Raw genomic sequence first — 23,505 nt, 5'->3', positions numbered from 1 at the left:
AACTTATTTTATTAGTTTCAGCATCATTACTCCAGTCTTCAGTGTCACATGATCCTTCAGAAATCATTCTAATATGCTGATTTATTAATTGTATTATCGATGCTGCTTAATATTTTTTGTAATACTTTATTTAGGATTCTTCGATGAATAAAGAACCGCATTTATTCAAAATAGAAATCTATTCTTTGCTAGTCTTTGCTATCACTTTTGTCTATCAATTAAACACATCCTTGCTGAATATAAGTAATGATTTCTTTCAAAGAAAGAAAGGAAGAAAACATTTACTGACCCCAAACTTTGAACGGTAGTGTGTATTGTTACAAAATTTTTCTATTTTAAATAAATGCTGTTCTTTTTTATTCATCAAAGAATCCTGAAAAAATATCACAGGTTCCAAAAATATTAAGCAGCACAACTGTTTCCAACATTGATAATAAATCAGCATATTAGAATGATTTCTGAAGGATCGTGTGACATTGATGGCTGGAGTAAATTCAGTGAAAATTCTGAAAATGTAGCTTTGCATCACAGGAATAAATTCTATTTTAAGGTATATTAAAATAGAAAACCAGTATTTTAAATGGCAATATTATTTCACAATATTACTGTATTTTCTGTATTTTTAATCATATAAACACAGCCTTAATGAGCATAAAAGGCCTCTTTAAAAAAACATTAAAAATCTTACTGATCCCAAACTTCTGAACAGCGGTATATACACTAGCAGTTAAAAGTTTTTGAACAGTAAGATTTTTAATGTTTTTTAAAGAAATGTCTTCTGCTCACCAAGTCTGCATTTATTTGATCCAAAGTACAAAATATTTGAAATATTTTTATTATTTAAAATAACTGTTTTCTATTAGAATATATTTTAAAATGTAATTTATTCCTGTGATTTCAAAGCTAAATTTTCAGCATCATTACTCCAGTCTTCAGTGTCACATGATCCTTCAGAAATCATTCTAATATGCTGATGTGCTGTTCAAGAAACATTTATTGTTATTATTATTATTATTATCAATATTTAAAACAGTTGAGTACTTTTTTTGAAGAATAGAATGATCCAAAAATCAGCATTTATCTGAAATAAAAAGCTTTTGTAACATACACTATACCATTCAAAAGCTTGGAGTCACTATAATTTTTTTTATTTATTATATATTTTTTTATTATAGAAATTGATACTTTTATTTAGCAGGGATGTTTTAAATTGTTCAAAAGACAAAGACATTTAAAACGTTACAAAATATTTATATTTCAGATAAATGCTGTTCTTCTGAACTTTCTATTCATCAAAGAAACCTGAAAAATTTTACTCAGCTATTTCAACATAATAATAATAATAATAATAAAAAATGTTTTTGAGCATCAAATCAGAATAATAGAATGATTACTGAAGAATCATGTGACTAGAGAAATAATGCTAAAAATTCAGCTTTGAAATCACAGGAATAAATGACATTTTAAAATATATTCAAATAGAAAAGTTATTTTAAATAGTAAAAATATTTCAAAATTGTACTGTTTTTGCTGTACTTTGAATCAAATAAATGCAGGCTTGGTGAGCAGAAGAGACTTCTTTAAAAACAATCTGACTGTTCAAAAACTTTTGACTCACAGTGTATATACAATATATAATTAAAATAATTGTATATAATTCATTGCATGCACAATTACTGCATAAATTGTGTACAATTTTAGTACATCTTTAATTTCCTCCTGGAGAATGATTTAAAATAACCAATTTAGTCCTGCAATGTAGCATCTGACTTTCTTCAGCAAACTTTCCATCTCTTATTCTCCTTACAGATGATTTGTTTAAAGTGCACAAGCTGAAGCCAAACCTCAAGTGGCGGCAGGCCTTTGAAATGTACCTGAAGTCCATGCCTCCTTACTTTCTCTTGGTAAGACAGTCTTCATTCCTACTTAAAAAGGACATCCCAATAGAGCACAGAAGTGTCCTGCTTACATAAAAAAACAGCTTCTTTGTGCATACAAATTAATGCAATATACAATTCACAGCCTGTTAGATACACTAAAGGGTCATTTGTAATCTGACCGCTCTTATTCGCTGTATTTGTTCTATAGTGTGTTAACAGCTGTAATGAGGTCAAGGATATGTGCTCTGAGTGCAGATTCACCCTGAGTGTGTCCTCATTTTCACTTCCTTTGTCTCTGCGCTCCACTCTTGCTATCTTTTTTCTGTCTGCAGCCTCTCAAGAAGGCGCTGAGGATGATGGGAGCCCCGAATCTCATCTCTGACAACATGGATTGTGGCTTGAGCTACAGTGTTATTTCCTACCTAAAAAAACTCAGCCAGCAGGTGAGCACAATTAAGCTGCTGACAGTTAAATCTGCACTGTTCAATAGTGTTCATAACTCATAACATTCCTTTAAATGTTCTATATTACGTTATTCATTCAGTATTAAAATGTATCTGTATGAGGCATGAGTGATGCAGATTTTAACTCAAGTTGTGCTTGATTTTCAAGGCAAAGATTGAGTCAGATCGCCTGATTGTGTCTGTCGGGAAGAAGCCTCCTCAAGAGTCAGGCATCAAGGTTAAGAACCACTCGAATGCCCTGTCTCTGGCACACCGCCGTGATTTCAAGCAGCTCCTGCAGGGCATCACAGGCGAGGTACCCCTTCGACTCATCGACATGAACTTCAAAGAGTTCGCTGGTTTCCAGATTGCACTTCTCAACAAGGTACAGACAGTTTGAGTGGGGCTGAATTACATTACAGAGTCTATTTGAAATCAATCATGTCTCAATTCACACCGGGGGTCAGAATTTTAAATCGTATTTTCTTGCTGATGCAGGTTCATTCTGATTAATTCTTCTGACTATACATCTGATTTAAACATGCAGTCAAACCAAAATTTATTCAGATACCTTCAACATTTCTCACATTATCACATTTTTTTTTCGCTATAGTTTAGAAAATAGTAATAAAATATGACAAGAACTCAGAGTTAACCTGTGTCGGAACAAATTCATCTTGATAATGTCAAATAACTTTGATAGAAAGGTATGTAATGCATTACAATCAACTAAAATTCAGACAACTGTTAGTATGACGATATTTACACAACTATCAATGCTTTGTTGAGCAATTACCAAGCAATGCTTAATTTTGTTCAGTCTGTGGTGTAAAAAGATTACATTAGCAATTAAAGAAAAAACATGCAAGCAAAATATAGTCAGGTCAAAGTGTGTTAATTTTAGGTCCCAAATTTGTATCGGTTTTACTGGTAGTCCACTGTATGAAGACTTTTTGGGTGTAATATGTCACAGTTTACTTTATTTTGCTATCCTCACTTAAATGAATGAACTATAGTGTCCTGCACCCACTAGAAAAAATATCTGGTGTCTGAATAATTTTTGGTTTGTTTATATGCAATTTTCTTGGGCTTAGACAAAAATGTAACTCCTATCTTTATTTACTCATGTTCTCTTTCAAGGATTTGAAGCCCCAGGCCTATAGGAACGCTTATGATATTCCACGACGGAACCTTCTAGATCAAGTGACTCGGATGCGTTCCAACCTTTTGAGGACAACACAGAAGCTAATCAGAGGCCAGGATGATGGTAATTGTACCAAAAACAAAAATTACATTTTGCAAAGTGACCCTTCTGCAAAACATGACTTGCGGCAACATTAGGAAAATTTCTGTTGTACAGTACCTTGAAGTATTCATACTCCTTCATGTTTCATATTTTGTTATGTTGTTGTCTTATGTGAAACTGTTTTAAATTATTCTTTTTTTCCACATCAATCCACACTCCATACACCATAATTGCAAAGCAAAACACTGGTTTTTAACTTCTTTGCAAATTTATTAAAAATAAAAACTTAAATGATTCCATTGCATAAATATTCAAACCCTTATCTGGGACAGTTGAAATTTAGCTCAGGTGCATTTATACTGCTTGTAGATGTTACTACACTTTGAGTGAAGTTAACCTGTGGCAAATTCAGGTGAATGAGTATGATTTGGAAAGACACACACATCTTAATCTAACAGCTGAAAATGCATATCAGAGCAAAAACCAAGCCCTGAGGTTAAAAAAAACTGCCTGTAGAGCTCAGAGACAGCATTGCATCAAGCCACACATCTGGGAACGAGTTCAGAAGAAATTCTGCTGCATTGAAGGTTCACAGAAGCATCTAGACTCCGTTACCCTTAATGGACCTAATGGTCATTCTAGTTAAGCTCCATGATCATTTATGTAGATGGGAGAAACTTAGAGAAGGATAAATATCACTGCAACATTTCACTGATATATGCTTTATGGTGGTGTGGCAAGACTCAATCCTCTCCTCAGTGAAGACACATGAAAACACTTTTTGTAAAAAAGCATCTAAAGGATGCTCAGACTGTGAGAAACAAGATTCTCTGGTCTGATGAACCTCAATTCCAGGCATAATGTTTGAAAGAAACCAGGGACCGCTCATCACCTGCAGAGTGCCATCCCAAAAGTAAAATGTGCTGGTAGCTGCCTCATGCTGTGCGGTTGTTTTTCAGCGGCAGGGACTGAGGGACTTGTCAGAGTAGAAGAAAAGCTCAATGCACCAAAATATTGAGATAGCCTTAATGAAAACCCAGTCCAGAGCATTCAGAACCTCAGACTGGGCAGAAGATTCACCTTCCAACAGGACAATGAACCTAAGCACACAGCAAGAGTGGCTTATAGACAACTCTTTGAGTGGCCAGAGGCTGGGCTTGAACCCAATCAAACATTTCTAGAGAAACCTGAAAATGTCTACCAGACCCTATCCAAGCTGACAGAGCTTGAGAGGTGAAGAGGTGAGGAGATAATTGCCAAATGTTGATGTGCAAAGCATGTCACATCATACCCAAAAAGACTTGAGGCTGTAAAGGTGCTTCAGCGAAGTACTGAGTTAAGGGTATGGATACTTATGCAATGTACTGATTTCAGTTGTTTTCTTTTTAATACATTTATGAAGTTGTGACAATTCTGTTTTTGCTTTGTCATTTTGGTGCATGGAGTGTAAACTGATGTGAAAAACAAGTCATTTAAAACAGTTTAACATAAGGCAGCAACATAACATACCGTGAAAAAAATAAAGGGGTATGAATACTTTCGCAAGGCACTGTATTTGATTACTATTGAATATTTTTCCATGATTCTGTAGACTCCTTGCACAGTATTCCAGTGGGGCAGATGGGAAATTATCAGGAGTATCTGAAGATGATGCCATCACCCCTGCGTGAGATTGATCCAGACCAACCCAAACGACTGCACACATTTGGCAACCCATTCAAGCAGGACAAGAAGGTGAGTGAATGTGAAAGTTATGGACCATTTTCACAGACTGTGATGTGTTTCCACAGTTATTAACATCACTAATCTAGTATATAATATATTCATTTATTAAAAATATTTATAGCGCTATACTTTGTATTATATTATTTTGGCATTAGCATTTCAGAAAGCTAGTTGCTGCTGTGTGGGTGTTTCTAATACAACGACTGAGAGATTGTTGGCAAATTTGACATGTTTCTTTTTTTGACCACCGTAATTAAGCTCTTGATATTTTTTGCTTTTTTGGAAGGTCAGGTGAAAAACAAGTGCACTTCCATAATGTGCTCTATTTTCACACACTAATCTTAAGAACTTCTAAGTGTACTCAACTGAAGTACTTGAAGCATCTTGGAGACGTTGCCACAGTCTGTTGTCAGACGTTGACTTAGTCTGTTTCAGTTTGTTCTGTTTCTTCAAATCACTCCAGACAGACTGGATGATGATGATGAGATCAGATCTCTGTGTGGAGCACTGGCTGTTGTCAGACTCCTTGATTATTACAATTAAGTACAAAATTAGTGTGTGAAAATAAAGCACTTTAAGTAAATTATGGAAGTGCACTTTTTCCCCCTGGGCTATCATGAATGTTTTCATTTGCAATTTGAGCAAATGGAAATGCAAACAATAAAATCCTTTTTTAAGTTCGCCCAACTATGACAACTACTTCTTCTGAGAACCTCGGAAATGTGAAAAGTGTCCACTGATAATAAAAATTACAGGTCAAAACTGCAGTGCCTTAGGTGCTAAGTTATGTTTTTGTTTTTCCTCTTCTCCCAACAACAGGGGATGATGATCGATGAAGCAGATGAGTTTGTGACAGGCCCACAAAATAAGAAACGGAGTAACACTGGGGATCTTAATTCGGGGACTGCCCTGAAGAGGAGGAGGAGTATGTCCCCTCTGCTGCGCCGGCCCCAGACTCCTCCAATAATAACTAATCATGTCCTGGGCAAGGGGCCCACAGGAACTCAGGGCCAGCAAGGAATCATCAAACCCATCCCACTACACAAAGGTAAAGTCCTCACGGCTGACTGATTTTCAGCTTACACTTTATACTGTCTACTTTTTTTATTGTAAGAGGAACAGTAACATGCTACATTTCAAACAGTAGGATGCTACATTGTTGTCACTCAGCCTTATCAAATTGCATGTTTGTATTCATTTTGCAAATAAAATGTTAGGTTACACTTAATTTTAAGGTGTCCTTGTTACAGTGCAGTTATGCCATTAAATTCTGTGTAATATTAATTACCAACATGTACTTAATTCAGTTAGGATTAATGTTTGGTTTAGGGCCAGTTGCATGTAATAATGCATAATTTACTGTTGTTATTATTATAATAAGCACATGTTGTGTGTAACAATGACACTGTAAAGAATGTTGTTTTCCTTTTATAATTAAATTTTCAATCTGATCAAATAATTAGTACACAAAAAAGATAAAAAAATATCAGCAGTAATTATTTCTGGTTGAGTACATCGCAGTTTCTGTTTTAATTGTTATGTTATTACAATTCAAAATAAAGTTTTTCTATTCATATATATTTTAAAATGTAATTTATTTCTGTGATCAAAGCTGAATTTTTAGCATCATTGCTCCAGTCTTTAGTGTCACATGATCCTTCAGAAATCATTTTAATATGATGATTTGATGCTCAGGAAATGTTTTTTCTGATTCTTTAATGAATAGAAAATTCAAAACAACAGCATTTATTTGAAATAAAACTCCCTTGTATCATTATAAATGTCTTTACTGTCACTTTTTACCAATTTAATGCATCCTTTCTAAATTAAAGAATTAATTTATTAAAAATCTTTACTACCAGTCAAAAGTTTTTGAACAGTAAGATTTTTAATGATTTTTAAAGTCTCTTCTGCTTACCAAGCCTGCATTTATTTGATCCAAAGTACCAAAATTATAAAACATTTTTACTATTTAAAATACCTGTTTTCTATTTGAATATATTTTAAAATTACATTTATTTCTGTGATTTAAAAGCTCATTTTTATTGCATTAGTCTAGTCACACAATCTATTATATCTATTATTATTATGTTGAAAACAGCTGAGTAGAATTTTTTCAGGTTTCTCTGATGAATAGAAAGTTCAGGTGAACAGCATTTATCAGAAATAGAAGTATTGTCTTTACCATCACTTGATCAATTTAAAGCATCCTTGCTAAGTAATTGTATGAATTTCTCTAATTTCTTCACCATTCAAGCTTTTGAATGGTGTAGTGTATAATGTTTAAAAGCTTTTTATCTCAGATAAATGCTGATCTTTGGATCTTTCTATTCAAAGAATCCTGAAGTAATCAACTATTTTAAATATGTATAATAACAAAAAAATGTTTCTTGAACAGCAAATCCGCATATTAGAATGATTTCTGAGGGATCATGTGACACTGAAGACTGGAGCAATGATGCGGAAAATTCAGCTTTGATCACAGAAATAAATAACATTTTAAAATATATTCAAATAGAAATCAGTCATTTTAAATAGTAAAAATATTTCTCAATTTTACTGTTTTGCTGTACCTTGGATCAAATAAATGCAGGTTTGGTGAGAAGAAGATACTTATTTTAATAAAATCTTACTGTTCAAAAACTTTTGACTGGTAGTGTATGTACTACAAATAAATAATACAAGTAGTATATTAGTATACAACTCCAAATAGTCTTGTAAAACATTGGATATGTGCATATTGAAAAACTTTCCATAAATATATAAAAGTAATAGTATGCCATCATATATGTTCCCCTACAGGAGCTGAGGAAAACAGTGTAGGAGACACAGAAAGCAATGGAGAGCGAGCGCCAGGTGGAGAGGCTGGAGATGGGTGGCCTGGAGGAGTGGATGGAGTCGGAGAAAGCCCTGCACCTGTAGAGGACACAGGAGAGATGGGGACACCAGATGGCGAGGAGGAGACAATAGGAATGGAGAACTGTGTGGATGAGAGACCCTCCGATCTCACACAAAACTGTGAGGACCTGAGTCCTCCAGGCCAGGAGGGGGAAGTGGAGGGCAATGGAGAAGACGCTCCAGCACAGGGCACAATTGTTATGATTCCCCTAGAGGGGAGTAACGCAGAGCTGCGCAGTCGAGTCATTAAAGAAGTCCGCAAGCCTGGCCGCAGTGAGTGTCTAGATATAATAGCAAATGAATTATTCATGGCAATTCATTTCTGTATTGTTTTTGAATTATTCTCTTGCTTTAATCGAGTGCACTTATACTCTGAAAGAGGGTATATATTTGTAGGAATTAATAAAGCTAAACTCCATTGCTTATTCTTTTGTGCAGATTATGAGGCAATATTCAGGTTACTAGAGGAGGTGAAGGGGCCGATATCAGTGCAGAGGTACTTCATTCATCATGCCATCAAAGAGGCGGCCAGGTGAGAGCTTTCTTCAAACACTTACATGCGTTTATTGCTACTCTCACCAATAGACGCCACAGAGCAGGGGTGTCCAAACTTGGTCCTGGATAGCCACTGTCTTGAAGAGTTTAGCTCCAACTTGCCTGGAGGTTTTTAATATGCCTAATAAGACCTTGATTAGCTGGTTTAGGTGTGTTTAATTAGGTCTGAAGTTAAACTTTGCAGGACAGTGGTCCCCCAGGAGCAGGATTGAACACCCCTGCCAAACCATAGAGGAGGTCAGCATGTTGTACTGAGCAAATAAATAGGTTTCCTAAACACTTGACCAGCCATTGGTCAAGCAAACCGTCAAACCGGATCATTTCCAACAGATCTCTAATAAGCATATTTCTACATGTCCCCTGCAGTGTTGTTTTAGTATTGTTTATATAATATTATAGTATTTATTAATATTTAGATTTTTTTTTTGTTTAATTTTAGTTAAATTTTTTTTGTTTAATTTTAGGTTTTAGTAAATTTGTTATGCGCTTTTTAGTTTTCATTTTTATTAAGTTGTAGTAACTGTTATATTTTCATTGGTTTTAATGTTTCTATTTTGTTTCATTTATTTTTATTTCAGTCATTTTAGTCCTAATTTTATTGCAGTTACACTACTTTTTTAAAGAAGTCTCTTCTGCTCACCAATCCTGCATTTATTTGATTCAAAATACAGCAAAAGCATATTGTGAAATATTTTTTACTATTTAAATGTGAATATATTTTAAAATGTAATTTTTAGCATCATTACTCCAATCTTCATTTTATTTTTCGGAAAAGACTATAGAAATTACTTTTTTTTTATTTTACGAGGATGCTTTAAATTAATCAAAAGTGCTGATAAAAGCTTTATAGTGTTACAAAAGATTTCTATTCATTTAAGAAACCTGAAAAAAATGATACTCTACTGTTTTCAACATAATTATAAATTATAAACTTTTGTTAATAATTGAAATTTAATTGCAAAATTTATTGCATCATAAAATTGCACAGAATTATCTCCAAAGTTACTGCACCTTTTTAAAAAAAAGTTGTCTTATAAAAATACTAAAGAATTCTTAAAACAAAAATTTGCTTTAGAAACAAATTGGCATAAAAAGTATTTTAAAGCATAACCTCCCGATAACATACTGTTGAGCTCAAAAGTTTACATTCACTTTGCATAATCTGAAATTTGTTAATCATTTTATCAAAATGAGTTTTTTTATTTAATTTTTATATTTAGTACTTTATTTTAGTACTATTTTTTTATTTACTGTATTTCACATAAAAGACGTTTACATATAGTCCACAAGAGAAAATAATAGTTTGATTCTTAATACTGTGCTGTTACCAGAATGATCCACAACTGTGTTTTTGTTTAGTAATAGTTGTTCATGAGTCTCTTGTTTGTACTGAACAGTTAAAGGGATGGTTCGGAGTAGAATTGACTTCATTGCTATGCACTCCGAAGCCCATCTAAATACCCCATCCGAAGTTTTTTTACCTTAGTCGAACATTTATGGAGATATTAGAGTTTTTCGAATTGCTTGTTACAGGAGTGAATGGTACATGTAATGTATCCCATAAATTGCACCACTAAACGTGCAAGTAATCTTACCAAACTTGTACAGTAGTGTAAATAGGTTATGTACTCACAAAACTCTGCATCAGAACATTTGTAAGTCCACCATGAGTGTTTTAAAAACACGTTTTACCCGAGAACTACTAGTCTCAGAAACTACAAGTCGACGTCACTTCCCTGGTTTGAAAAAAGCACGTAAAAGTCCTCCTACTACATCTGTGTGCATGTCTTGTAGGAGGACTTTTACGTGCTTTTTTCAAACCAGGGAAGTGACGTCGACGTGTCGCCATTTGTAGTTTTTGAGACTAGTAGTTCTCGGGTAAAACGTGTTTTTAAAACACTCATGGTGGACTTACAAATGTTCCGATGCAGCGTTTTGTGAGTACATAACCTATTTACACTACTGTACAAGTTTGGTAAGATTACTTGCACGTTTAGTGGTGCAATTTACGAGATACATCACATGTACCATTCACTCCTGTAACAAGCAATTCGAAAAACTCTAATATCTCCATAAATGTTTGACTAAGGTAAAAAAAAAAACTTCGGATGGGGTATTTACATGGGCTTCGGAGTGCATAGCAATGAAGTCAATTCTACTCCGAACCATCCCTTTAAACTGCCTGCTGTTCTTCAGAAAAATCCTTCAGGTCCAACAAATTTTTTGGTTTTTCAGTATTTTTGTGTATTTGAACCATTTCCAACAATGACTATGATTTTTAGATCCAACTTTTCACACTGAGGACAATTAAGGGACTCATATGCAACTATTACAAAAGGTTCAAATGCTCAAATTAAGAGCCGGGGGGTAAAAACTTTTTATATTTGAAGATCAGGGTAAATTTGACTTATTAAAAAAAATAACATGCATTTTGTATGATCCTTCTTATCTTGGTAAAATTATTTCATTATCTCTGAAAGCAGGTATTAATATGTAATTTTCTTTAACAAAGTTACTTGTTAGTATAAAGCATGTTTATGTTATTATATATAATGTCATATAATCCAGCTAAATAGCTGTGTCTCTCTCAGGTTTAAGAAGCGTGTGCTGATCCAGCAGCTGGAGAGAGCTCTGGAGGAGATCGAAGACAGACAGATGCTCCCCGCACAACTCAACAACGTCCACAGCAGATAGTGGCACGTCACATCTCACCGCTGAGAGACGCACGAGACGACAGAGAAGCGGCAGAGCATGCCAACTGAGCACACGGGCCGACCCATCAGCCTCAGCACTGTGCTTTAGGAGGAGACGTAGCGAGGGAGAGTAAATTAGGGAGGACGGAGGCCTGTCTGGCTCACGCTCCGGTCCAGGCGCTTCCAGTTACTGAAACGAGTGCTCACAATGGAAAGAGGCGCTACAGGTTTGACGGGGGTTTCTGTCGATTCCGATTGTCGACCGTAGTTAAACCATAAAATAATGAATAAGCACACTCCAGAAAAGCCAAGCCTCACGCACTGTGTGATTTTTACAGGGTCATCCGAGGCAGAGGTCAGCGTCTGTCACGTGAAGTATGTTTATGTATTATGTCTGTCCGCTGTTATCTGGCATCAATGGATAGTTCAGAGCTGATAATAGTATGGGAAATCTATGATGGATTTGTGTTTGCATGAAATGCCCACAAGTCATGGGGATTACAACGTAGTTGGACCTTTAAAGCAGTCACACTATTGTAGACTTCTCAAGAGCAATAACCCTACAATCATCAGTACGCCAAGCTCAATTTTACAGATTTTTCAGAAGAACATCCTTATAACTTTGGAGATTCGGCCTGTTATTGTATTCGTGGTGATATGTAATGTCACATAGATTAGCATCATTCAGTGTCCTATAAGCAATAGTGTCCGATGAAACCCTGTCCACAAATGGGAGATGCCAGCTGTGGTGTGAAATGAACTGGTCCACAGCAGAGTTTTGATTCTGTCCAGTCATCCTACACTTCTCGACGAGGAGAAGTCTCAAGACTGCTTAGTTTCGTTTCATTTCAGACGCAAGTTACATTAGTGACGCCATTCTTGTTTGTTTTGTTCATTTTTAAAAACAGATGTATACTACTTTTTAATGTTCATAAATAATATAGATTATTTTTGGATGGTATTGCTACGAGAACATACAAATATTTTAAGAATTGTATAAAACGTTTTGTAAACTGATATTATATAGACAAAGTTTTATGATTTTTTTATGAAAACAAGGAAAAATAACAATAAAAAAAATTACAAATAAACGTGTGCATTGTGAAATTTTATATAGAATTTATACATAATCCTGGCCCAAACTGCTGTGCCACAACCAGAAAAAACATTTAAAAAGTATTCAAATCTTAGATGTTTACTAAGATCCTCTATTTTCTATTGAAACCCACAATAATATTTAAAATATTAGTAAGCTTACTTTATATAAAATTATCATTTATTGGGTACTTTCAATTGGGAGGTGGCTGTCCCGAACTCTAACCCAAATTTCAACTTGAAATAACTTTTTTTTTTTTTTTCATTGTTGTTTTTAAAACTATCCTTTTGATTCTTTTAAAAAAGCGATGATTGAAGTTCTTGAAAATCAAAAAAGTAGTGCTTGTAAAGTCCTTAAAAGTCCTGGAATTGCATTTACAGTATCTGTACAAACCCTGCATTTACTTTTTATATGTGTACAACTGTTCAGAACTGTGCTAGCCAACTATCTGCTGATTAGTATCTTTGAGCTAACTTCAAAAGTATCTAAAATTGTCACTACTGAAACATTTGGCAGAGTTTTTGGTTTTTGGAAATAGTCACGACCAAAACATCTCATCATTGTTTTGGTAGTGATGAAAAGGAACACTTAATCCTTATTTGGGGGAAATAAATAAAATTTTAGTACAGTTATGCAATGTTTTTGTATTTTAGTATGTTATAAAAGTGTTTTATTATGGAAGTTAAAATTCTGTAATGTGAAGTCGCTACAAAAAATGTCACTACCGAAACATGGGATGTTTTGACAAAAATAAGGTATACTAAATTATCAACTATCAATATGATAGTTTTTGGTTCAATGTATATTCAAACTAATGACGTTTAAAATCAGTATGATCATCTTTTTGCTTTTTACAAAAATTTATTTTATTAAAAATACAACAAATATCCTAAATTACACTTGAAATGTTGTTCAAAATGCAACTGCTATTGATTTACCTCTGAAAAAAAAGTTATACTATAAAATTAAATTATATGTTACTGTGTTTCGGTAGTGACAAATTTGGTGATCTGCTTACAGGATTTTGGGGATTTCATACTGTTTTTTGTTCATTATCTTCTATACTCAATAGACTCTTCTCATCCTTTTATAAAATCCCCAAACACTACAAGATTGCTCCCTGTAAGCAGCTGTAGTCATTCCAATTTTGAAATGGGCTGGTTTCCATTTTGTCATATTTTCACACTGATGCAATGCTCTGCATTTGGTTGCCTTGTCTTTTCTAGCACCTGTATCTCTCACATTATTAATAGACCTGATTGTCTATTATGGGGTCTTGCAGCACATGTTGCCGTCTCCTGAGCTTACTCATTTCCCTGTCACAACAGATGGTTGAAATCTGGTATATACCACATAATGGCAAAGCACTTTTTATAAACCCTACAATAACATTGCAATGTTGTGCCCTAGAGCCATTGCAAATCAAAACTAACAAGCCCTTATAATGCAAACTGGGACATCTTGCCACAACTACAACTCTAAATACAGCTGTAAAAATGCTAGACATGATAAACCTTTGACCAATTATAGATAACAGCCTGAAATGTTAGCCTAGCTGAGATTTTGTTAATATCAAAGCTACAGCATTGCAACTACTGACAACAAACAGGATTATCCCACAAAGGAAATATGATCTGCATGTTTAAAACAATGGCACACAAGCAGCAATTAATACCAGACGAAGAGACTAAACAGTGTTGGGATAAGAGCTGGTACTTAGCAAGTCTCCTCTAACGAAAAAAAAAGTGGCTTAGTGAAGGATTAGTATAATTACAGGCTTAAACCAAACCATTTCAACTGGCCATTCTCTACTTACATGGGAAACAATGGGTAACCAGGTCGATTTACCACATCCACATATCCGTAATGCTACAGATCCACACATAAAACTGTTTATAGCACGACATAAAAACTTTTTGACAGGTCTTAGCGTTGCATATCAATGGATATAGTATGAAATGAACATGCTTATTCGTATTATCTCTTCTAATCAGAAAAGACTACTAGGACTGTCACGATTCCTCGATTTTTAAATCCTCCAGACTTGTCGAGTAACCGGCAAAATACGAAATGGCGCTAGCGCATTCAACACACAAGAATCCATGAAAAGCAAATATCTATCAGACTGCTTTCCAAAGCATATATATATATATATATAATTCACAAACGCTGTTATTTAATTAAGTTAATATATGCCATGGGTTTATTATAGTTTATTAGTGTTTTCAGGATGTGTAATCAATCAAGTGTTGCCAAGACCGCGGTTTTCCGGTGGAATTGGGCTACGTTAACATTGTTGCTGCAGATGGTTTACCATGTCCACGGGTTGAAAAGACCCCAATGTGAACTGTTACTGGGGAACCCCTCTAAAAAATGTGTATTTTACCCCCGAGAACGCGGTTTTTACTAGGGGAACCCTCTCAAAATGACATTAGGCTAGTTTTGAGTAGCAACTGGGCAGGTTTTGTTGTGAAAACCTGGCAACCCTGCATGGCGGCACTGAACGTAAATAAGGCCAAAAACGCAGCTAGCATATTTGTTGATTATTGCTGCTAAAAATGGCCACTTATTGTCATGTTTTGGACTGTACTTATTGTTTGGACCAGGAAGAACATTTGAAGCACTATAGACTGCCAAAAGTCAGCAAAAAACTGTTTGAGGGAACAAAAGGCGTGGTTAACCAAGCTGAACCAGGACTTCCAGGGCAGCAATGTCAACAATATTCATGTTTGTTCTGATCATTTCCAGTCAGGTAGGTGAAATATTAGACTATCTTAATTGATACTGCTTGTATGTATCTTTACCACCTATTAACTTTTGTTTGTTGAAATATTGTGCCCATTCCTGCTTACTAAATCCTTCTCTATATGATTTAACAGCTTCCACATGCTTTTTTATGTGGCTGAGATAGCAAATTTAGTAGTACAACATTCCGTTTCTATATTTACCTTGCAATCCATGCTGTTGTTTACGTCCAAGTATCGCTAATATGGCTGTGCACCTGGGTAACTGATCAAGTAAGTGCAAACTCTTTTTATTTTAGTTATTTACATGCGTGTGGATTACATATGCGTGGCTCCGTTTACAGTAAATGCTGCTCCACACAAACTGTTATCATTTACATGTGTGGAGCATCTCAAACTCCATCTCTGCGTAATGTTGTGAGTTTGGGTTTATTTATTATAAGGTGCACCATTTCACCAGATTTGTAAGGTAAATCATTTATAAACCTATGCAAACACAGGAAAATACATTATCTTGGTAACACCTTACAATAAAGTTCATTAGTTAACATGAACTAAAAGTGAACAATACTTCAACAGCATTTATTAATATTAATGTTAATTTCATGACTTAATAATGCATTATTAAAACCACAAGTTGTGTTTGTTAACATTAGTTAACGCACTGTGAACTAACATGAACAATGAACAACAGTATTTCAATTAATTAACACTAACAAAGATAAATAAATATTGTAATGTGTTGTTCATTCATGTAAGTTAATACATCAACTAATGGTAACAAATGACACATTATTGTAAAGCGTTACCATTATCTTTCTTAACATGCTAACTTACATCGTTTTAGTTGTTTAGTCAATATAAAACAAGAATTAGATCCCACAGTAAATTGTAAAAACAACCATTAGGTATTTAAGCACCACCTTCAGAGCTTTGTTCAATAGAACCATGATTACTTGCTTTTGATACTTTATTAGAACCAATTGTATACATGTATTTTAACTCATTTTAAAGGCTGTTTGCTTAGGTCTATTTTTAGTATGACCTTTTGGGCTTCGAAACGCGCCCGCGACTTTTCAACGTCTCGTAAATTTAGTGTCGGCAGGTATACCAAACTGTAGCGCATATCTTGACGATCTCGTTATCTGTTCTGCAAATTGGACAGAACATATGCGTTCATTAAGAACAGTGTTTGAATGTCTTGCCAATGCTAATTTAACACTTAACTTGGCCAAGTGTGAATTTGGCCAAGCAACGGTCACTTATCTGGGTAAAGAAGTGGGTCAGGGACAAGTGCGACCAGTAGAGGCCAAAGTCACCGCTATTTTGGAGTTTCCCGTGCCTACAGCCCGTCGGGAGTTGAGACGATTCTTGGATATGGCTGGCTATTATCGCGGCTTTTGTAAAAATTTCTCGACTGTTGTCAGCCCTCTCACTGCATTGCTTAGCCCGTCTAAGTCTTTTGATTGGTCCGTTGAGTGTCAGTATGCTTTTGACTGTGTGAAGACTCTTTTGTGTAATGCACCCATTCTTTTGGCCCTGGACTTTTCTCAGGATTTTAAACTTGAAGTCAACGCGAGCGCTGTTGGAGCTGGGGCTGTTCTGCTTCAAGAGGATAGAGATGGTATAGATCATCCTGTGAGCTACTTCTCGCGCAAGTTTTATAAACATCAGTTGAATTATTCTACGATCGAGCAGGAAGCTCTTGCGTTGATGCTTGCTTTGCAACATTTTGAGGTATATATGTATTATATCCAATTAACCATCAGAATAATCATTAGGGGCAGCCCAAAATAAAGGAGCACAAAATTTGGATTTCGTCCAAATTGCAAATTCATCAATAAAATTTCAGATTTTATTAAGGTAAAAATAAGGAGTTGTCTCAACATGAAATAAATCAGAAAACATTGCCCCCCCCCCCTCCCCAAAAAAACAAAAATGTACCATTCATTCCCACTGAGTGTTCACAGTATTGTTAGCATTGCTATTAATCTACAATCTATTGTGGCCTTGCTCAGACATGTTTTAATAGTTTTAATCATTTTCAGTATTGTGAGCTCAAATTTGCAGTTCAGTAATCAGAGCTACTGCTTCTGAACGCTAATACAATTTATGGTCCACAATATCGACCTCAGTTCAGAAGGGGCCAGGGAACAACCTGTTGCAGTTAAGAGTCCGTTCAGCCAAAAGCATGGCAAACCGACATTGTACATGATAGGATTCGTGCCCTGTGCTCGACAGCCAAGCGTAGGGCTACAGCCGCAACCTACAGACTTAAGACTCCCAAGCAATAACAAGTATTTACAAACATATCAGCTGGAAAAGGAGTTGGCACAGTCCATTGACAAAATAGTAACCACAAGAGATGCATGTTTGTACAGCATATTCACATATACATAAAGACAGGGAAATATGCTTTATTTTCCCTTCCAACTGAGGAGCTAACAAATAAATTTAAGAAAGACAAAAAAAAAACAAAACACAAAACTGGGCAAGGCAGCCCACCGAAGGCCAGTCTCAATGATAATTTTCCAGCTTGCGTAACCGTAGGGGATTGGAGGGCAAGGCCTGGGCGCTGGGAGTGGAGGGCTCTTGCTCTGGAGGGCGGAAGAGTACTCGACCTCGGTGATTGAACAGGTAGAAAGACGGGTGATTTCTCAATGTGTCGAATGTCCTGTTAGAGCAAAAGAAGTGTGAGTGAGGAATAGCACGTTTCTGATATAGCCAGGTGTTATGTTATGATCTCAGAAAAACATATATGCATGTACTCACTTGTTTTTGAGCTCTGAGGAAGCATCCATGTCTTTGAATTCGCCTGAGATGTGAACTATGCCATAACATGTGATCACAAATGATAACAACGTCTGTAACATTATCTGAAAACACAACATGAGAGAGGCCGTATTGAAAAAAACAACAATTGCATGTGATTCAATGTGATTCGAGTCTTGGATTCGACTGCAACTTACATCTATAGGTAACGTTTCGTTCTCTTTTTCTGTCAGTCTCATGTAGGATCGGTCTGGAAAACAAAACAAAAAAATCTTTTTTACAGTGTATGAGGCATTAAATCATTCACACAATAATCTGGCAACATGTACATTTACTTACTATAGTAATATTAGTAAATTATTAGGGATGTAAGGATATCAAAATCTCACAATAAGTCCACGATACAATATTTGCGATATTTAAAAAAAAATAAAAAAAACAGACAAATGAAAACTTGGCAAAACATTATTGAATCTCATGTTCTTAACTAAGAAGCTTAAAGGAGTAGTTCAATTTTAGAACAAAAGTTTACAGATAATTTACTCACTTCAGTCGTAAATAAATTATGTTTTTTTTTTGAAGAAAACATTTCAGGATTTCTCTGCATATAATGGACTTTTATGGTGCCCCCGAGTTTGAACTTCCAAAATGCAGCTTAAATCCAGCTTTAAAGGGCTCTAAAAGATCCCAGCCCGAGGAAGAAGGGTCTTATCTAGCGAAACGATTGTAAATGTTTTTAGAAAATAACCAATTTATATACTTTTCAATCTCTACGCAGAGTACACACAGAGCTAGACAAGACGAGCATTTGAGGTTAAAAATTATATAAATTTTTTTTATTTTTTTTTAAATAACCAATAGTTTTGCTAGATAAGACCCTTCTTTCCTCGGCTGGGATCATTTAGAGCCGTTTCAAGCTGCATTTTGGAAGTTCAAATTCGGGGGCACCATAGATGTCAATTATATAGAGAGAAATCCTAAAATGTTTTCCTCGAAAAACAACTTCCTTACGACTGAAGAAAGACATGAACATCTTTGATGACAAGGGGGTGAGTACATGATCTGTAAATTTTTGTTCTGAAAGTGAACTACTCCTTTAAGTCAAAAAAGTAAAGAAAAATGTCAGTTAATGGATCTTTAAAGGGGACTTAACCCTCTTTTTGTGGCATACTGTCTAACCTACATTTACACTGGTGTTTTAGGAAGCCAAACTAATTAGAATACAATAATAATAACAACAACAGTTTTATACTATTGTTATTCCTATGACAATAATAGCTATATATTGTAAAACAGTTGCACTGTAAAATAAATGACAATGAATATTTCATAGGTATATTATTTTTGCTTTACACTACAGTAGGGAAATTGCAATACTTTTCTAATTTCTACACTTAAAAGAGATATTTTGAATTTGGACTGCACTAACATTACCCATTTAAACCACTAGCTGTAAGCAATTCATATTGCGCTTTGAAGCTTTTATTTTGACAGAAATGGCAGTAGAGCTTTTATTTTGATGGAAGAAGTTTAAGAACATTTAAAAAAAAAAAAACACTTTTTGCCTGAAATCGTTTTATATCATCATGTGACCACGATATTATTTAATATTGAGGCAGTTTTATCACGATACTACAATATTGATAATACTGCTACATCCCTATTAATTATGCATTATTTCATGTTTCTAATCCTAAACGAAACACTAATCCTAACCCTAGCCAGTAAACGTAGTTAAGTTATATAGCACACAAAAAACCTCCCTTGCACATTAAAATTTTTTATTTTTTTTTAATTACATTCACGGCATCTTTACGTTTGACTGTTTGCTCAGGGTTCTAATTCTGTATGCTTGGCATCTAATGCAAAGCTTTTTGCAAGTGATGGTACATGCAAACAAAGACATGTCACTACTGCTAAACGTTTGCATCTTGTCATGGGAAGCCCGAGTTGTTTCTGTGAATTGGTTCTTTTGAACAGAATCGGTTAAAAACGTCATCATAATTACATCACCAAGCTTTGCATTATATGCCAAGCATATAGAATTCAAAACTTGAGCAAACATGCCAATGTCAAGATTTTTTGGCACCTGACATTCCAGCCATATTGGTTTCTAATAGGATTTTTGATTGCATTGTTTTATTAATTAGGTTGTTGTAGTTAAATGTAAGGGTTCGTCTGTGAAGCAATGATTCAATTTATTAAAAAAAAAAAAAAAAAAACTTTGGCCTGGTTTTTCCTTATCACAATAAATTTGGTGTTTTTATGCAAAACAAAGAGGCTGAATTTTGTATCATAATATTTTGACTTGCAGTAAGTTATTTACACTAAAGTACATTTGTTAAACTTGCTCCAAATTTTGTGGCATTTAAAAATTATTTGGAAAATCCTTAAAGCAGCTGAAAAAGACTTCAAACTCTCAGAATCACGTGCTTATTATTATTATTATTATTAATAATAATAATAAATACCCCTAAAGTTTAATGTTAAAATTTAACAGTTGAATTCAAATATATACCGTTGAATTCAAAAGTTCTGAATCTGCAAAATGTTAATTATTTTACCAAAATAAGAGGGATCATACAAAATGCATGTTAATTTTTAATGTAGTACTGACCTGAATAAGCCATTTCACATAAGACATTTACATCTAGTCCACAAAAGAAAATAGTAGTCTTTATAAAAAATTAATAATAAAATGTATAAAAATGACCCCATTCAAAAGTTTACATACACCTGATTCTTAATACTGTGTTGTTACTTGAATGATCCACAGCTGTGTTTTTTGTTTGTTTGTTTTTGTTTAGTGATAGTTGTTCATGACTCCCTTGTTTGTCCTGAAAAGTTAAAGTTTTTCAGAAAAATCCTTCAGGTCTTTGGTTTTTCAGCTTTTTATGTATTTGGACCCTTTCTAACAATGACTGTATGATTTTGAGTCCATCTTTTCACAGTGAGGACAACTGAGGGACTCATATGCAACTATTACAGAAGGTTCAAACGCTCACTGATGCTTCAGAAGGAAACATGATGCACTAAGAGCAGGGGTGGAAAACCTTTGAACAGAATAAAGATGTGCATTTTTCTTATTTTGCCTAAATGTATTTTTTTTCCATTTAGTACTGCCCTTCAGAAGCTACAAAAGATACTTACATCTTCCCCAGAAGACCAAATAAGTTAAAATTTACCACCCTGATCTTAAAATTCTCTTGTCCGTCCGTTACGCGTCAGACAAGTTCAGGAGAGACAGTTCTCCGTTCAGTGAGTCGAACACCACCGAGTCGATTCAGTCGAACACGTTATTGAATCATTCAGAGCGTTAAGTAAACGAATCTATTCAATGAAAAGATCCGATTCAAACGAACGAATCGGACATCACTACGACATACATAGGGGATGAATTTGTATGTTTAGAAAGGAAACGCAATCTGGCTACGAGCTATTTTTCATTACATCATCATTTAGTGTCTTATTTAACGCTACTCAGCACACTGTCCTTGAAGATAGTTTGAATGCGTTACGTTTACAGAGTAAGGAGAATTACTTCTAAAATACGAAGCACACTACATTACATAAACCCCCCGATAAAACTCCACACACATAACACAAACACCGATCCTTCATAACTCTCAGTCAGACTGACATGATCAGTGATTCATGGTAGAAAACAACTTCTTAACCGTGTATTGTACTGTTACAACGATTGTGTCTCAAACCCTAGTGAGCTGCCTACCTATACAGCATGTTTGAACAGAATATACTGTTTCGAATGCTGTCTAGATAGGCAGCTCACTAGGTTTTGAGTGCTTCTGAAGCTGTCATGCACACTGAGCTCTGCAGAGAGGCCGCACTCACCGCCGGACCACAATCAGCTAGCGCTTGCTGAACAACAACACGTCTGTCTATTACCTCCCGCTTCTGGATGAACCATACTTACGCTGTGCCGCTGAGAAAGCTGCGTGTGCCAAGGCGAAAAGGCCTACGCCGACAACACCTTTCCAGAAGGACGAGGCCATTTTCACTCGAGCACAACCGATCGAGCCACTGCCGAAACGCGTGAAGCACTCCTCAATGAGCGCTGCGTCATCACCGCCGCACTAATCGCACTTCCGGTTGCCCACTGCCACTTTAAAAATGCATTTAAAGAGACACAGCGCAATGTACGAGAACAGAAGAAATTTTAAAATATATATTTTTAAATTTTAAATAATTAACTGTGTACTGTGAGGTATTTCCAGGATGAATTTTAACACAAAAGTCTTCGGGATAAAACATACAATTAATTAGAATTAAAATCCAAGGCTCAACATCGTTTCAGAATTATGTTTTTAACTATTCAAAACATAGTGTCTTTTTTGATCTACATGTATAATTTACAAATTCGTTTGACGAATGTCCTAATACTGATTTAACTTCCAAAAATGAAAATTTCCTGATAATTTACTCATCCCCAGGCCAAGATGTTCATGTCTTTCTTTCTAAAATCGAAAAGAAATTAAGGTTTTTGAGGAAAACATTCCAGGATTTTTCTCCATATAGCAGAATTTAATGGTGGCCAACGGGTTGAAGGTCCAAATTGCAGATTTAATGCCGTTTCAATGGGCTCTACACGATCCCAGCCAAAGAATAAGGGCATTATCTAGCGCAGGGGTGGGGAACGCTGTCCCTGCAGAGTTTAGCTCCAACCCTAATCAAACCTGAACAGCTAATCAAGGTCTTCAGGATACAAGTTGGTATTTTTTTCAGGGTTGGAGCTAAACTCTGCAGGGACGCGAGCTCTCCAGGGGTTTCCTACCCCTGATCTAGCAAGACGATCTGTCTTTTTATTATTAAATGTATAAACTTCTTAAGCACAAAAGCTTATCTTGCACTAGCACATTATGTAATCACACATGCGTGACATGCTGAACCCAGTGTTTACAAAGCGAACGTGCAAAGAAAGTTAAACGCCCTTTCCAAAAAATGATAAAACAACAATGTCGAACTCATATGCAACTATTACAGAAGGTCCAAATGCTCTCTGAAGCTCCCGAAAGAAATACGATGCATTAAGAGCCAGGGTTGTAAAAGTTTTTGAATTTTACACCCGTTTTTGTTATTTTGTCTTCTAGGAAACATGTAAGTATCTTCTGTAGCTTCTGAAAGGCAGTACTAAAAAAATGGTATTTAGGCAAAATAAGAAAAATGTACACATCTTCATCTGTTCAAAAGTTTTCACCCCTGGTTCTTAAAGGAACACTCCACTTTTTTTGGAAATAGGCTCATTCTCCAACTCCCCCTGAGTTAATAAGTTGAGTTTTACTGTTTTGAAATCCATTCAGCCGTTCTCCTGTTCTGGCGATATCACTTTTAGCATAGCTTAGCATTTAGATCATTGAATCCTATTAGACCAATAGCATCGTGTTCAAAAATGACCAACGAGTTTCGGTTTTTGTCCTATTTAAAACTTGACACTT

General features: G+C 35.2%; 2 protein-coding genes across 2 annotated transcripts in view; one reads left to right on the top strand and one right to left on the bottom strand.

Annotated features, from left to right (window-relative positions):
- ints6l (integrator complex subunit 6 like) overlaps nt 1–12,531 on the top strand; it is a 46,229-nt gene extending 33,698 nt beyond the window's left edge. The window contains exons 9-17 of the mRNA XM_073820231.1: nt 1,810–1,904; nt 2,213–2,323; nt 2,493–2,708; nt 3,464–3,590; nt 5,161–5,303; nt 6,114–6,342; nt 8,097–8,465; nt 8,631–8,724; nt 11,339–12,531. Coding sequence (XP_073676332.1) covers nt 1,810–1,904; nt 2,213–2,323; nt 2,493–2,708; nt 3,464–3,590; nt 5,161–5,303; nt 6,114–6,342; nt 8,097–8,465; nt 8,631–8,724; nt 11,339–11,441 — 1,487 coding nt within the window. The 3' untranslated portion in view covers nt 11,442–12,531. The remainder of the gene's footprint in view (nt 1–1,809; nt 1,905–2,212; nt 2,324–2,492; nt 2,709–3,463; nt 3,591–5,160; nt 5,304–6,113; nt 6,343–8,096; nt 8,466–8,630; nt 8,725–11,338) is intronic.
- Nucleotides 12,532–17,188: 4,657 nt separating this feature from the next.
- Nucleotides 17,189–22,126, bottom strand: mmgt1 (membrane magnesium transporter 1). Its single transcript, XM_073820785.1, has 4 exons — nt 21,987–22,126; nt 18,250–18,302; nt 18,053–18,156; nt 17,189–17,954 (listed from the first exon to the last, which is right to left on the bottom strand). The coding sequence occupies exons 1-4, from the start codon at nt 22,063–22,065 to the stop codon at nt 17,798–17,800; spliced, it is 393 nt and encodes a 130-aa protein (XP_073676886.1). The 5' UTR covers nt 22,066–22,126; the 3' UTR covers nt 17,189–17,797.
- Nucleotides 22,127–23,505: the final 1,379 nt, after the last annotated feature.

This window comes from Garra rufa, chromosome 16, assembly GCF_049309525.1.
Source record: "Garra rufa chromosome 16, GarRuf1.0, whole genome shotgun sequence".
NCBI classification, from domain to species: domain Eukaryota; kingdom Metazoa; phylum Chordata; class Actinopteri; order Cypriniformes; family Cyprinidae; genus Garra; species Garra rufa.
Note: the sequence above shows the minus strand (reverse complement) of the source record. Positions and strands in the feature narration are given on the sequence as shown.